This window comes from Panthera pardus, unplaced genomic scaffold, assembly GCF_024362965.1.
Source record: "Panthera pardus isolate Hobbes unplaced genomic scaffold, ASM2436296v1 HiC_scaffold_13, whole genome shotgun sequence".
Taxonomy (NCBI): domain Eukaryota; kingdom Metazoa; phylum Chordata; class Mammalia; order Carnivora; family Felidae; genus Panthera; species Panthera pardus.
In genome coordinates, this window is record NW_026526688.1 from 36,510,268 (window position 1) to 36,526,657 (window position 16,390).

At 40.7% G+C, this 16,390-nt stretch overlaps 1 protein-coding gene across 1 annotated transcript; it reads right to left on the bottom strand.

Moving 5' to 3' along the window:
* Nucleotides 1-291: 291 nt before the first annotated feature.
* On the bottom strand, nt 292-456 carry LOC109277372 (60S ribosomal protein L39-like). The gene has a single exon (XM_019467049.2). The coding sequence runs from the start codon at nt 454-456 to the stop codon at nt 301-303; it is 156 nt and encodes a 51-aa protein (XP_019322594.1). The 3' UTR covers nt 292-300.
* Nucleotides 457-16,390: the final 15,934 nt, after the last annotated feature.

The following is a 16,390-nucleotide window of genomic DNA, read 5'->3' on the forward strand; positions in this document are numbered from 1 at the left end:
GATATGACTTATTAGGGATCACCCTGGGGTGTGCTCAAGATTCATTATTTTATTTGGTTGTCTATCTTTTATTATTGAATTTGAGAGTTCTTTATATTTTCTGGATGTATTTTTTTTTAAGGTCTCACATATTTATTACTGAACTAACCTACTGGTGCAGAAGCATAGTAACAGAGAAAAATCATTTCCCCAATGAAACATGTCTACTGTTCAGGTAGTAATGATGTTTACAGAGTGATAGGATATGAGCATGTGACCTTCATGCAGCATAAATATGTGTGTCATCTCATGTGTAATCCCTTACAGACCCTGCTTGGTTCTTTTCCAATGCCTCCTCTTGGAGTTGTACCTGATTTTATTACCAGTTTTCATCTGAATCCACTGGGAAATGGGATGATTCTGCTTTTGTCTCTTGGCCAGGAGTCCCTTGATTCTAAAAGTCTCATGAGAAAACATGATGAGGAACAGTCAATCGCACACACCATAATGGCAGAGAAAAAGAGAGATCTGGAGGTATGTTTTTAAATTAAATATAGGGATGCCTGGGTGGCTCAGTCAGTTAAGCATCCAACTCTTGATCCCTGCTCAGGTCTTGATCTCAGGGTTGTGAGTTGAAGCCCCATGTTGGGCCCCGCATTGGGCCCCATGTTGGGTGTGAACCCTACTTAAAAAAATAATCTAAAAATATAATTTTCTCCCAGTTTGTGACATGTCATTTTGTTCTCTTAAAAATGTCTCTCAAAGATCAGAAATGTTGAATGTTGATGAAGTCCAATTTTTCAGTTTGTTCCTTTATGGGTCATGCTTTTGTGTTGGAGCAAAGAGATCTTTCCCTAATGAAGTCATAATGGGTTTCTTCTATATTTTCTTTTAGGAGTTTTTTAGTTTTATATTTAGGCACGTGATCCATTTTGAATTAATTTTTGTAAATTGTGTCAAAGTATGGAGTTTATTTCTTGCCCATGGATATACTGTTGTTGGGATATTGGTCTTTGGTTTTTTTGTAATATTATAGTCTGGTTTTGGGATCAGGATAACGCCGATCTCAGATAATGAATTGGGAAGTATTCCTCACCTTCAGTTTTATGGGAAAGTTTGTATAGAATTAATATTATTTCTTCCTTAAAATTTTGGTAGAACTTGTCATTGAAACCATCTGAGCCTGGAAATTTCTTTGTAGGAAGAAATTTGTTTAATAGATATAAGGTTATTCAAGTCATCAAATTCTTGAATGAACATTGGTAGTTTGTGATTTTCAAGAAATGTGTCTATTTCATTTAAGTTGTTGCCTAGTTTATAGGCATAAATTTTTTTAAATAATATTCCATTATTATCCTTTAAATATCTGTATAATCTGCAGTGATGTTGCCTCTGTTATTCCTAATACTGGTATTTTTTTTCTTCTTTTTTCCTGAAAACACTAGAAACTCATCAATTTTATTTATGTTTGCAAGAAACAGTTTTTTGTTTCATTGATTTTTCTATATTGCTTTTCTGTTTTCTATTTCATTGATTTTTGCTCTGATCTTTATTTCCTTTCTTCTACTTATTTTGAGTTTAGTTTGGTCTACTTTTTTTAGTTTCTTAATATGTGAACTGAGGTTTTGAGACCTTTCTTCTTTTCAAAAAAGGGGTTTGGTGCTAAATTTCCCCAAAGTAGTGTTTTAGTACCATCTTGCAAGTTTGTTCTGTTTTTGTCATTTTCATTCAGTTCAAAATACTTTCTATTTTTCATTTTGATTTATACTTTGACTTATGGGTTGCTTAGAAGTATGTTAGTAAGTATTGAGAAACTTCCCGGAGAACTTTATGTTATTTATTTCTAGTTTAGTTCCATTGTGGTCAGAGAATTTACTTTGTATGACAAATTCTTTCTGATTCATTAAGACTTTAAGTTTATGGCCCAGTATATAGTCTATCTTAGGATATGTTTTGTGTGCACCTGAAAGGAATGTGTATTCTACTTTTGTGGGTGGAGTTTTCTATAACTATCAATTGGGTCATGCTGATGGATACCATTACTTAAATCTTCTATGTCTTTATTGATTTCCTGTCTTTATTGAAGTTCTTCACTAAAATGGTCTCCTTATAGTTTTATCATTTTTGTTTCATGTACTTTGAAACTTTATTACTAGATGCATCACCTTTTGGGGGATTGTTTTGTGATATGGATGAGTTGACCATTCTATCATTATGAAATGACTTTCTTTACCTCTGATTATATTCTTTACTCTGTAATATACTTTGTCTAGTATTACTACAGCTACTGTACCTTTCTTTTGGTTAGTGTGCTATATACTTTTCCATCCTTTGGCTTTTAACATATTTGGTGCTTTTATATTTAAACTGTGTTTCTTACAGACAGCATACAGTTAGGTCTTGATTTTTTTTTCCTCCAAATTTAACAATCAATTCTTTTTATGTGGAGTATGTAGACCATTTACACTTAATGTGATTATTAATATAGTTATGTTTAAATCTATTGTCTTGCTAATTGTTTTCTATTTGTTCCACATTCTTTGTTCTCATCTTCTTATTTTCTATCTCTTTTTGGATTATTTTTATTATTTCATATGTAAGATGATTATAGCTCTTTGTTTTCTTATTTTAGTAGTTGCTTTAGAGCTTATAATATACATGTTTAACAGTCTACTATCGAGTGTATAATATGAGAAATTTACAACAGCATACTTCTATTTCTCTCCTAACATCTTCTGTGTTGTTGTCGCCACATATTTTACTTCTACATGTTATAAACCCTACATACATTGTGATTATTTTTGTGTAACTAATTATTTTAAAATATATTTAAATAAGAAAGGAATCGTGTATATTTACCTATGAATTTACCATATTAGGGTTATTCATTCCTTTCTATAGATCTATATTTTCATCTTGTATCATTTTCCATCTTCTTGTAGGATTTTAGCATTTCTTATACTCCAGGTTTGCTGGTGGTGATGAACTCTTCCAGTTTTTGTATGTCTCAAAAGTCATTACTTTGGTTTTTAAAGATATGTTTGCCACTACAGAATTTTAGGCAGACAACTTTTTCTTTCAGTAACTTAAAGATGCTGTTTCATTGCTTTCTGGCATGCATTGTTGTTGATGAGATATCTGCTGTCATAGTATTCTTATTCCTCTGTCTACAACATATCTTTTTTCCTTTGACTGCTTTTAAGATTTTCTATTTATCACTGGTTTGATTTGATTATGATGTGCAATCTGTAGTTTTCTTCATGTTTCTTGCACTTGGCCTTTATTGAGATTCTTGAATCTATGGGTTTATAGTTTTTATCAAATTTGAAAATATTACAACCAATATTCAAGTAGTTTTCTGTCTTCCCTTTCTCCCTCTCCTCCTCTGACTCTGATTACACATACAGGAGGTCACTTCAAATTGTTCTACACCCTACCAATGTTGAATTTATTTTAAAAAATTCTCTTTCTCTCTGAGTTTCATTTTGAATAGTTTCTACTGGTATGTTTTCAAAGTATACTGATGTCTTCTTCTGCAATGTTTAATGTACTACTAATATTATATCATCAAATTTTATTTAACATATTGTAGTTTTCATCTCTATGAGTCCAACTTTTGTATCTTTTATGTCTCTACTTAGCTTTTGAATTATAGTTATAATAACTATTTAATATCCTTGTCTACTAATTCTAATGTCTGTGTCAATTTTGAGTTGGTTTCAACTGATTACTCTTTATCATCATGGATTGTATGTTTCTGTTTCTTTATATGCCTGGTAATTTTGATTAGATACCAGCCATTGTGAATTTTTCCTTGTTGGGTTCTGGATATTTTTATTTTCATATAAATATTCTTGAACTTTGGTCTGTGATGAAATAGTTTGTGATGAAACTGGAAATAGTTTGGCCTTTTAGGTCTTGTGGTTAAGATTTGCTAGGTGAGACCAAATCAGTGCTCAGTCTAGGGTTTATTATTACTCCCCGCTCTTGAGGCAAAATCCTAGAATTATGAAGTTTTACAGTATGGCTAGTGGGAACAAATACTGTTTCTGGCCCTGTGTTAATACTGGGTACCTCTCCTTCTAGTCCTTTTGGGTGATTCTTTCCCTGGGCTTGGATATTTTCTATACAGGTGCTTATTAGCACTTAGCTGACTACTCAATGGGACCCTTCTCCTGATCTTCAGGGTTATCTCTGTGTACATCTCTCTCCTCTTTTATTCTGCCCTGGGAGCTCTAAATTCTTTGTTCTGTCTGGACTCTCAACTTCTGTCTTCTCACTAAAGGAATCTTCTGTGCTCCATCTTGGTTCCCCTTCCTTGTGCCTTGATCTGGAAACTCAAAGTAGGGACTACTGTAGGGTGCGCTTTGTTTCTTGTCTTTTAGGAATCACTATCCATTGTTGACTGATGTACAGTATCTTAAAAGTCAGTGCATTATACATTTTGTCAATATTTTGAATATTTTAGGGAAGTGGATAATGGTCTTTCTTAGTTGACTGGAAACCTTAATCCCTTTATTTTTTCATAAGTTTTATTACCATCTGATATTACATATTTATTTGGTTTTTCTTTCTTTCTTATTAGATGGAGGCTCAATGACAGCGGGGATCTTTTTGTTCACTACTGAATCCTCTTTAAGAATAGTGCCTGCTACATAATAGGTGCTCAATAAATAGTTATTAATGAATAAAAGGATGGCAATGAATGAATGTATCCTAACACTTAGCCACCATTCCACTGCATAGATCTCCTCATGCCCTCTACCCCTGTCAGGTCCCTGCCTTTGTGCTTCCGCTCATGCTGGTTCATGAATGATAAACTCTTCCCTCTATCCTCTAAAATGCTTACTTATCTTTCAAACTGCACTTCCCATATGTTCTCCTCCATAAATTATTCTCTGGTTGTTATGGGTTATCCAGATTTCTTCCTTTTCCAAGATCTTTCAGCACCTAGAGTCAGAAGCACATAAATTACAATTCCAATGCTCCTTATTAAGGCAATGTGAGCTCTTTGAGGACTTTCTCTCATATATCCCTCTAAACCTGGCATAGCGCTGGTCTCAAAAAATACATGTTGGGGTCTTTGCTCTTTGCAAGCAGATTCTTTTGTTCTTTCCCACAAAAGAACATTTTGTTCTTGTTGTTTTTCCACAATAGTGCTTCACATGTGTCATGGGCTGGTAGCCTATCCTTTTTAAAGTTTTTAGAAGCCAGGGTATCTTAATTGGGTTGGAGCAGAGAATTTGGAAGACATTTAAGTTAGAACACAGGGTTTAGAAGTGGGACCTGGAAGAAAAGGAGGGACAGGTGGGGTGAGGGACTAGTATTTGGTGACCATTAATTTATTCTATCTTTGTTTATTTTCTCTTTTAACTGTCTCCACAGAACCATGGTCTCACTATGTTAATATCAAGGCTGACATGTTAAAACAATATTACTTGTTAATGAAGATGAATAATAGAGAATGATTGGATTTATGGAAAAACATGCTGCTATGGACTGAATTGTGTCTCTCCTTCTACCATTCGTATGTTGAAGCCCTAACCTTCAATGTATTTAAAGATAAGATCTTTGAGAGGTAATTAGGGTTAGCTGAGGTCATGAGAGTCTCTTATAAGAGAGACACTGGGGTTCTCTCCCCCTCTGTCTCTGCCCTGTGAGCTAATGGCATGATGGAGGCCATCTGCAAGTCAGGGAGAGAGTTCTCATCAGGAACTGACCTTGATGGCACCCTGAGCTCTGATTTTCAGTCCTTAGAACTGTGAGAAAATGAATTTATGTTGTTTAATTACCCAGTCTATGGTATTTTGTTATGGCATTCCAAGCTGACTAAGACACTTGCCAATTAGTGTGTCACAACTTGGGTGGATTGGTTAGAGGAAGTCACATCCAAGGAGAGATACGTTTGTCATGTCCCTTGTTTGGCCTTGATGAGGAATCAGGTAGTGTTGATATTCCCCACAGATACCCCTGGAAGCCACCTTAATATATTGCTCAGCTGGTCCACTTCCTTTCCTGGCAGGGCTATCAAAAGCCCTCTACAGTAGGGTACAGTTATTCCTAACTTCCTCACCTTGTTATTGGGGCCAAGGTCACCTTGATTGAGGCTGTAAACATGGGTTAGGTGCCCCAGGCAGCTCTGAGGAGAAAGTACTCTCCCTCTGTTAGATCAAAGGCACAGAGCTTTGTGCCCTTGAAGCATGAAGTTAGTTCTGAGGGTGAACTATAGGAATCTTTGGCCTCACTTACCAATGGACAGCAGAGTGCCTGGAAGGTAGCTCAATCCACCATTAACTCCTAATCTGCATGTATCATGTTCCAAATCCTCACCAGGTCTCCATGAAATTCCCTAAGGGTACAGCTTTCTCCTCTTGTGGTTTGTTTCCGATTTGTGGGATCTCCCTCCTCTCAGCTGCCATCAAACACAACCTCATGACTCTTTCTCTAGCCTACTCCCAACTGAGGGATGGTCTCACTACTATCCTTCAGCTCTCTCAGCAAGATACCTAATTCCACCCTTCCTGGTAATAGCCTGTGAACATTGTCTTTTGTCCATTTCCCCAGTTAATGTTTCTAGGGTGATATCAACCTGTTAGAACCCCTCTCTCTCTTTGGGATGATCTTACCTGCCAAACAAGAGGTCTGTTGGTCCATAGAAAGAAGATACGTTTGAAAGTACCCAGCCAACCTGGAAAACAAATGTCAACATTTTTTGCACCTGGTATACATCCTGGGGTGACCTCCACAATGAATACAATTCCTTTCTGGGAATGTGGCCATTTGAGACCCCAAAGATAATAGCTTGGAGATTTTTCCCTATTTTGATTTTTTTTGATAAACATTCTCTGTTTGAAAAGAACCTGGATTTTACAAATTCACCTGCTCATGTTTACGGTTTTAGGTCTTTTATCTCTCAGCCATCAGGGAAAAATTACTATGGCAGAAGTAAAAGTAGACTGGCCACTCTTATCTCTATCAAACTCAGGGAACTGCTGTCAGATCACCAGGCTCACATGACAGGGCTATTTTTCTTCTGGAGTTGATCTTGTTCCCTGGCAAGCTGGATATGATTTGTCTTAACACTCGGATTCCCCTGCCAGAGTGTTCATGTAATGTTTGGACACATGGTCTTATAAAAATGATATTTTGAACTTTATTATATATACTTCTCTTGGACTGGTTGTTTTGGGGGTCTTGAGCACCCAAATTGGCAATACTCTTCTTGGACTCCACTGGGAGCCACTGGGGATGGGCAGATTACTTCTTTGTGTGACAAATCTTTTTAACAAATATTTATTTATTTTGAGAGAGAGAAAGAGACAGAGAGGGAGAGAGACTGCAAGCTGTAGAGGGAGGCAGAGAGAGAATCCCAAGTAGGCTCTGCCTCATCAGGGCAGAGCCCAATGCCAGTCTTGATCTCACAAACTGTGAGACCATGACCTGAGCCAAAATCAAGAGTCAGACACTCAACCAACTGAGCCATCTAGCTGTCACTGTGTGACATATCTTTAGAGACAGTTGTACTGATTGAAAGTGAAATTTCCCAATAAACTCATTTATGAATAGAACCTGTGGAATCAAACAAATGGTAGCTTGTGGAATACATTTGGGGGAAATTTAAATAGTAACTCTTCTTTATTGGGCCTCCTCTAGCATTATTGACTCTGTTAAATCAGGTCACCTCGGATTAATAACATTCAAAGGATGGATAATCTCAATCAGGTAGAAAGGTAATATGCCCTCTTGTTTAAATCATGGACACAACTGTTCTAGAACCCACCAGGCCTACAACTTTGTCCTGGGAAAGTTAGGTGGCCAAAGGGATTAAAAAGGTATAAGAGCTTTCAGACTCTTCAAACTCAACATATTTTATCTCCAGGCCCTTGAGGTAGATGTATCATTTACTAGCAGAGTGTAAAAAACTTAAAATTGGGCTTAGTCGTCAAGCGTTCCAGCAAAAGTTGGCCTTAACTTCCTGGTGCCTAGTTTGACAAGAACTAGTTAACAGGCAAAAACAAAACATAACAAAATCTCAAAAGAAAAAACACCCAAACATATACACAAATTAGCTGGATTGGTGAAGACCTGTGTAAACCAAAACATCAGAAACATCTAACTGGGACCTTATCAAATTTAAAGTCTGTTATAAATTTTACTTTGCTTGGAAAACACTTAGTTGTAATAAAACTCAGTGAGATGACCTGATTGTGGCGGGTAGATCTGATAATAAAAACATAGTTCAGGACAATTACCTGAGGCACAAGGCTATTAAGAATATGAGTTCTCAGATACCAGTTGAGCTTATGGTAGCTTACCTTCCCAGCTCTAAAAAGCCCAGTGTTTGCAGATCCCTCACATTGTGTAAAACTGTAGCAGAATAGCATGCCAGAGGAAGATCATTTGTGCCTAGATCCACCACTGAGTGGTGGGTCCCCAGTCCTAGTAATTTGCTCACCTTTATTGACTCTATGAACATTGATCGACTAGCTGGACAAAGATGGTAGTTTATCCCATCTTTAAAAAGAGACAGCTTTCTGCCTTTCCCAAATATAGACTTACTAGTTTGGGGACATTCTATGGAAAATGTTTCCTTGATGAACTAACTGAAGCTTTATTTATGAACAGAACAATGTTTTTATGTGAGAAGCAGACAGATTTTTAGATAGGCTTTTCAACCACAGACCATGTTTTTAACCAATTACCAGATGGTGTTGAACAACATTAGATCATGTGAGGTTTTTGTTGACTCTTTCCTGGCCTTCACATTTATGGTGAACTAACACATGAGCTCACCAAAGATCCATAGTTACTGATACTCATACATGCTGAGTATTACAATTTTATAAGAGCAGTCAGGGTCAATAAATGGAGCAGTAAAATCAGGGAAGTGTTCTGAACTCCATCATTTCAATTTATTTCTTAATGGTTTGATATCACCTTCTGGTTGAATTGGATGTGAACACCCCTATAATGGTAAAAGCAAAAGCATGCATCGTTTTATTTTTAGATCATAATTTTCACTACCTTGAGCTAGGAGTGGCCTGAAGAGACAAGGGAGCTGATGCCTACTGCCAAAGGAAACCTCCAGAGTAATGATCACAGAAGCAATGCTACCAAATTTGGTAGATGTTTCTAACTACCTGCTATCACTAATTTATAAACAAAAACTGTGCATGGTTAGGATTGTGGACTTTGGCTTCAACTGCCTGAGTCCAAATACAGGCTTTGACATTTATTAGTTGTATGGCCTTGGGTCTCATTTTCTTCATCTGTGAATGGGAACAGGGCCTACCTCTTTGGTGAACTTACATGACTTAATACATATAGAGTTCTGGAAGTAACTGGGCATTTTTAAGGGCTTGTTATGAAAGCCCATAAAATTTGTTCTTATGCATACCCACTTAAAAAATTCCAGGCTAAAATTTTTATGATCATTCTCCGTTTTGCTCACCCATCTATCTGTGCATTGTGATTGAGCCAGGACTCTTTACTAAAAAATGAATCTTGGCATTGTCTGCCCATTAGTTTCTCTGGTTGGAGGAGGGATGGCTTCTCCTCAGCCGTTCTCCTTGAGGGACTCCTCAGCTCAGCTCCCACAAGAGGATACCACACTTATCCTTGGCTCTGCTGCTAGTGAAGGTGCATGCATTTGAAATGGCAGCCCAGACTAGCTGCACCAAAGGTGATTTTCAGAATGAACAGCCTGAGCTCATTGTCTCTCAATTCTGATTTAAAAAACTCTGCTAAGAAGAACAATATATAATAAGACTGTTCAAGTGACAACCTGGAGTCTAAAGTCTCAATAGTCTAAAATCTATCCCAGGTCAGATCATACCACTAGAGATGAGCACTGAGACCTCATTACTCTGCCCTTCCCATGTCCCCTCCCTCGAATTTTCCTGCCTTCACTATGTGGGCTTTTGGTGGGACCCTCCCAGTCCACATGCAGAGTGGTTGAAAACAAATCTCGGTGGTGTAAATTTACTACAAGGATGTTGCTTGTTGCATCATGTAGGGGTACTCCTTAAGGTGCCCCTGGAGATATTTTTTCTGGTCTCAATGCCAAGTACAACTCTACCTCTGATCATCTGGTGTCTTTTTTAGGAACGCTGTAAATTATATAAATGACCAACTTCCCCTTTCCACATTAGTTTCTATAACGTTTGGGGCCAAGAGTGTGGCCAACTCCTAAATCTTTGTCATCTTCACTTTTCCAGCCTCGTTTCTGGCTTCTGCTTTATTTCTACCTTAATTCCTTTTCCTTTTTGCTGTCAGCTTCAGCCTTTACTTTGTTACCCTGTTTCCCTAAACTTCCTTAAACATAAATAAGCCTTCTTAAAACTTCTGTACAGCAAGGTGAGGACATACATGAGTCAATAAACAACTCCAGGGAACAGTGTAGTCATCCCACTTCAGAGATGAGGAAATTGAGGCTCTGAAGGGTAAATCAACTTTCCTAGTGTCATAAAGCTAGTATGTAGGTAGACGGCCAAGGTCAAACTTCACTACCAAGGTTACTTTTCACTGCCTTCCTCATACTTAGAAATATATTCAGAAAGAGATATACCAGGGATTAGAAGAGCCACTGACATAGGTGGCTGGTGTGTGTGTGTGTGTGTGCGTGTGTGTGTGTGTGTGTGTGTGTGTGTGTGTGTGTGAAGCTGATGATAGCTGAAAGCTACACTTCTGGTTCCCATCCAGGAAGGACATGTTTATGGAACATGTTGGTCATCAGAGTATAAGTAATCTGTAGAATCAATCCCAAGTGCATTGTAAACTGTTTAGCTTGGGTAATTGAATTGTCAAGTTAACTGAGAGTCAACTCAATAGACTGCACTCTTCCACCCCGACTATTGAAAGTTTTCTTATAGTCCCTGACTATTCTCTTGCTTCAGTTACTATAATATAGTGCACATATTTGGGTCATTATTGTAATCCCAGAGTTCATTCAATGCCAATGCAATGCTCAGAGCATAGTAAGCCCTCATCATACCTCTTGATTCTGTTGAATGTGAGGAGTTTTCTTGGGCTTTGGGGTCAAGCTTGTATTTATCACTTCTCTCTGAGTGAAATCTTAGATGGACTTACAGGATGTGGGGGCAGGACTTTGACCCCACTGCAAGCATGCATGTACTTCTCAACCCAGCTCACTGGCTGTCTAGTCCACTGTCCTGAACTGAGGGAGTATCCTCAAAATAGTAGTCAGAGACAAGTCTGTTTTGCTGTGATTTTCTTGTGTCACTTAAAATAGAAGCTCAATGATTTTGTTTTGGTTACTTGAGAATTCACATTGGCAGGAGTCTGGCTAATCAAGATTTTGTTTGTCTGTATGACTTTCTTATTATCCATAACCATTTATTGAGTCCCTTCCGTGCACAGAAAAATGTGCTGGGCTTTGAGAATACAAAGATGTATGAAGACTGAAAAAGTTTGATTTCATGGTGATGAACAGACCAAGCTGGCTGCTGTTTGTTGAAGGAAATATGAATTCTCTTCCATGATGTATCAGAAAGAGCACATGCTTTGGCCTCAGACCCACCACTGACTTTCTGTTGGACTTTTGAATAATCCCTTAACCTAATGGAACCTCAGTTTCTTCACCTGTAAAGTAGGAACACAAATGTCTGTCCAGTTTGTTAGAAAGTCCAGATGTAAGGTGTGTGTATGAAGCCCTGGCACATAATAGATGCTCAACAAATGGTAGCTGGTAATATTGTGCTTCTGAGCATTCTCTGCCCAGCAAAACAGGGAAAACTCTCTTTTAGAACTGTTTTGAGAAAGTGTGATATGATTTCTGTGAGGTGTACCTGGATGGCAGGTCGAAAGGCCAAGGCTGCTGTAAACTACATCCTGTAGACACATGTGTCTGTAAATAGCACCAACCCATGTAAATACTCACTTGAGGATTTACCATGAAGATCTGCACATGCTGCTGTCAAATGCTGTCCAGCAGTCTGCCCTTGCCTTGCACATTCATCAAGCTGCACAGCTGCCGAATAGAGAAACATCGTGCGCTGGGCTTGTTCCACACGCTTTATGCTGAGAGAGCAAATCAATAGGAAAAATGTGGATTTGTTCTGCAGAGATGCAGAGAAGAGGGGTCGGGGCTGTAGGGAGTGGTGAGGAAGGGGGTATGTGAAAGAGTGAGGCGGATACACGCCACTTAGGGGTGGGAAGGGGCGTTAAGAGAAGGGAAGATGAGGGCAGACACAGAGTGTGTCCCTTCTCTGGGGGTTCACAACTTGTAAGTTCAGAGGCTCTTTGCACCTCACAGATTGAAACAACATCCCCAAGCTAGGGTGAGGAGTTGAAGGCTGCTTGCATCGGCCCTGGTGGCCATCCCACAAGCAACAGCCTCATCCCCTCTGTTCTTTTTTCATTTCTTCTTTCCTTCTTGGTTCAGTTTTCTCTGCTTCCTTTCTGCTTCTAGCTTCCTGCTCTTTTCCAAACCCCAGGGGTAGTGCACAGGTATGTCTTTCACTAACAGAACTTTCCACCGCCCCCATCCCCTAACCAAACCACCAACCCAGCTGTTCATTGGGACACACTTCAGCGTGTTATTAACTTCAGTTCATCTGCCAGCCCAGCCATGTGCAGACTCATTCTGCAGGCAGGGATGGACGTGGGTGTCAGCAGAAATGAAGGCACTGAGCGCCTGAGTCTAAATGGCCCAGAGCTGCCTGGTGGCATGAGGGGCAGGTGGCCCAAGGAGACAGTACAGGGAGGGGGATATGGGATGTGACCAGAGTAAGATGCTCCCCAGCCTCCCCCAAGGCCTGGTGGATGCCAGGGAAGCCTCTGGGCCCTCATGGTACAGAAGAAAGTCTGTGCCAGGCTGAGCAGACAGGGAGGAAACACGACGACGAGGAAGAAGCCATGACTGGGGTTCTGGAGGGCCCAGTGTCCTTTCAGGTTATGTATCTGCTTTAAGCCCCAACTTTCTCAACTTTTTAAAAAAGTTTATTTATGTATTTTGAGAGGGGGGGGTGGGAGAGAATAGGGGAGGGGCAGAGAGAGAGGGCGGGGAGAGAGGGAGAATTCCAAGCAGGCTCTGTGCTGTCAGCACAGAGCCCCAAGCAGGGCTCAAACTCACAAACTGAGATCATGACCTGAGCCAAAATCAAGAGTCAGATGTTTAACAGACTAAGCCATCCAGGTGCCCCTCAACTTCTTCAACTTTAAGATGAGAACAATGGCCCCTGCCCTACTATTCATGGAGCTCTAGTGAGGCTCAAATGAGGTGAAATGAGGTAAAGGACAGAAAGCTTTCTCTAACCATGAGGCATGACATGTTAACCTGGGCTGACCTAACGAAGTACCATAGACTGAGAGGCTTAAACAACAGAAGTTATTTCTCACAGTTCTGGTGACTGGAAGTCTAAGATGAAGGTGTGGGCATGGCTGATTTCCTCTGAGGTCTCTTTCCTGAGCTTGCAGATGGCTGTCTTCTCTCTCTGTCCTCACATAGTCTTCCCTTTGTGTGGGTCCGTGTCCTAATCTCTCCTTCTTATAAAGTCACCAGTTATATTGGATTAAGGTCCACTCTACTGACTTTATTTAACCTTCTTTAAAACCCTGTCTCCAAATATAGTCACATTCTGAAGTATGAAGGTTATGACTCCAACATATGAATTTTGGAGGGACAAAATTCAGTCCATGACACACAGCTATTTCTAATGCGATCAGTCACCCTGGGGTTGGGGTCTGTCTAGCATATGGAAACATGTTCACCCATGGCAGATGGGAGGATGGAGGGTGGGTTCCAGAGCCCCTGTGAGGTCTGGGCCATTCTTCAGGGGATGGCAGTGGGAACCCAGTGGTCCATCTTCTTGCCACAACCCCTGCATGTCCCATGGGACTGCTAGTGTTGCTCAGAATTGGTGACTTAAGCCCAAATCTGTCCAGACACTCCTTCTGGGGACTACGAAGAGGTTACAGAACTGGTCCTGCCACCCCCAGAGTCTACCCACTCCCACCCATGAGATAAGTAGAAGGATTTGGGGAGTCATGACTCATTCATCTGTGAGAAGTTCTGAGGCTTCTCCCTTCCTTTTGTCTGGCTGAGAGGGCATCCCTTTCCAAAGGCAATAATGAAGGGTAAGACATTCACTCATAGAAACTGGGGTATACAAGCTCTCTCCCCAGCTGTGTTCTCCCTGGACTGGGGAACTGGCAGACTCACCAGGGTGTTATCACTAGGATGGAGTTTGAGGCGTCAGGGAGCTCAAGTAACAGTTGGCATGTGTTTTGTCTGTTGCCAGGAGTTGTGGGTGGGGAACAACCCTGGTGCTTTTTACCCTGGGGTCTCTTGCAGTGGGAGATTGGCTGGAGCACACCGTGGGTGGGAGTAGGGAGAATAGAAATAGGGTGAGCTGCTTGGACAGTAGGAATGGCAGCTGACCCTTCCAGGTCCCACTGTCAGTGTGAAGGATCCTGGAGGGTAGGATGGGAGGCTGGACCTCAGTGAGGATATACCGACCAGGATAGCTGAGGAGAGGCACCCTTGGCTTTCTCTGTTATTGGCAGTGGAGGGCCGAGTGAATCTGGCACACAGAGCAGGATTGCTAAGGAAAGGATTCCAGGAACTATCCCGGTACTGGGGTCTTGCTCCCCTGTCACTCCTGTAAATGGTAGGCACCCCAAATTCAGCCTACCTGACAGAAAAGTAATCTAACTCTTCCACCACTGGCCACATTGCTCCACATCTACCCTATGCAGAGAGAGGGCAGACAGGATGGTAGTCTCTACTGCAGTGGTGACCACACTTACGTGTCCTGCAGAGTGGCCAGGCACCTCTCTGTGGGGTGATGAGGGGATAGGGCCCATGCTTTCTCTTCTCTGGCTGACTCAGGCTTGTAAATTTCTCTTTCCTCCAATGAAGCCCATTCCTTAATTTATGCCATGTGATGTTGTACAGTCGTTTCTAACCCTGGTGCACCAAGTAGTGTCCCATAGGGACTCTCTTGGCATGAAATGCCTTAAGATAACTGTGCGCTCAGGTAGAGGTTACCTGCAGCCCATGGAACCATGCAGAGCCGAGAGATACCCAGAAAACCTCTACTTTAGTCTGCTCAGGCTGTCACATCCAGATAACACAAATGGGGTGTTTTAAACAACAGACATTTATTTTCTCACAGTTTGGGAGACTGGAAGTCCAAGATCAAGGTGCTGGAATTGTGGTTTCTAGTTAGGATGCTCTTCCTGGCTTGCAGACAGCTACCTTCTCTCTGTGTCCGCACATGGAGAGAGAGAGAGCTCTGGTGGCTCTCCCTCTTCTTGTTAGGACACCAGTGCAGTAGGATTAGGGCCCCACCCATATGACCTCAATTCAATCTTAATTACCTCCTTAAAGCCTCTGTCTCTAAATATAGTCACATTGAGGGTTGTTTCAACATATAAATTTTGGAGGGGGGGCACGCTTAGTTCATGACACCTCTATGCCACTGGAAAGCAGCCAGTTAAAAAGATGCAGCCTCTCTCACTCTGCTCCCCTGCCCCAACACTTAAGGAGAGGGAGGAGGAAGTGTTCTTCAGTGGTCCTCATACCTCCATCCAGGACTTCAGGGAGAGAAACAGGAAGACTGGTACCAAAGACCTGCCTCATGTTCTCACTCCTTCCAGTCCTGAAGGTGAATTTTGTTCAAGGATGAGGAGAAGAAAAGTCTTAAATGGATGTAGATCAAAATGTAAGCTGGAATGAGCTTTTTAATAATCAAAATCCACCAGAAACTTAGAGAATCTGCCCAAGGCACCATTAAGGGATCTGCTATGCACGGAGCAAAAGAGATTGGATTTAACAATGTCCTGAGATCAGACTGCTACAGACAAGTTCCATTGCTGGGGAAGATGAAGCCCTTTGCAATCAGAAAAAACTTTCTGTCATCCATGACTGTCCTGACATGCAAAAACTCCAGGAAAACCTAGTGGTGCTTGGATTGGGGTGCTCCCAGGGCACAGAGTCCCAGTGCAACAGGGCACAGCAATACACTGGGGCTCTTGATGCTTCCTAGGGGAGGGATATGGGGGGAATGAGCAGCTGGAGGGCATCAGGGAAACAAGGAAGAAAGGTGCTTCCAGATTAGAGGTCTACAAGCAGGAGGGTCTTGACATGTTTCCAAACCTATGTGTTTCAGCCTAAGGCAGCCATTTCCTGGCTTTTGAGTTCACAGACCAGAATAAATAAATAATAGTTGGAAATCGATATAGGATTACCAGCTTTGTGTTTTGCTAAGAAAGGATATGAAGAAAAAACCCTGCCATCTATTATCACCATCCTTTCCTAAAAGAAAGGATATTTTATTTATTTATTATTTATTATTTATTATATTTATTTTTAAATTTTTTTAACATTTATTTATTTTTGAGACAAAGAGAGACAGAGCATGAATGGGGGAGGGTCAGAGAGAGAGGG

Excerpts from the sequence above, each read along its gene's own strand:
- LOC109277372 (XM_019467049.2), bottom strand. The coding sequence starts at position 456 with ATGTTTTCTCATGAGACTTTTAGAATCAAGGGACTCCTGGCCAAGAGA.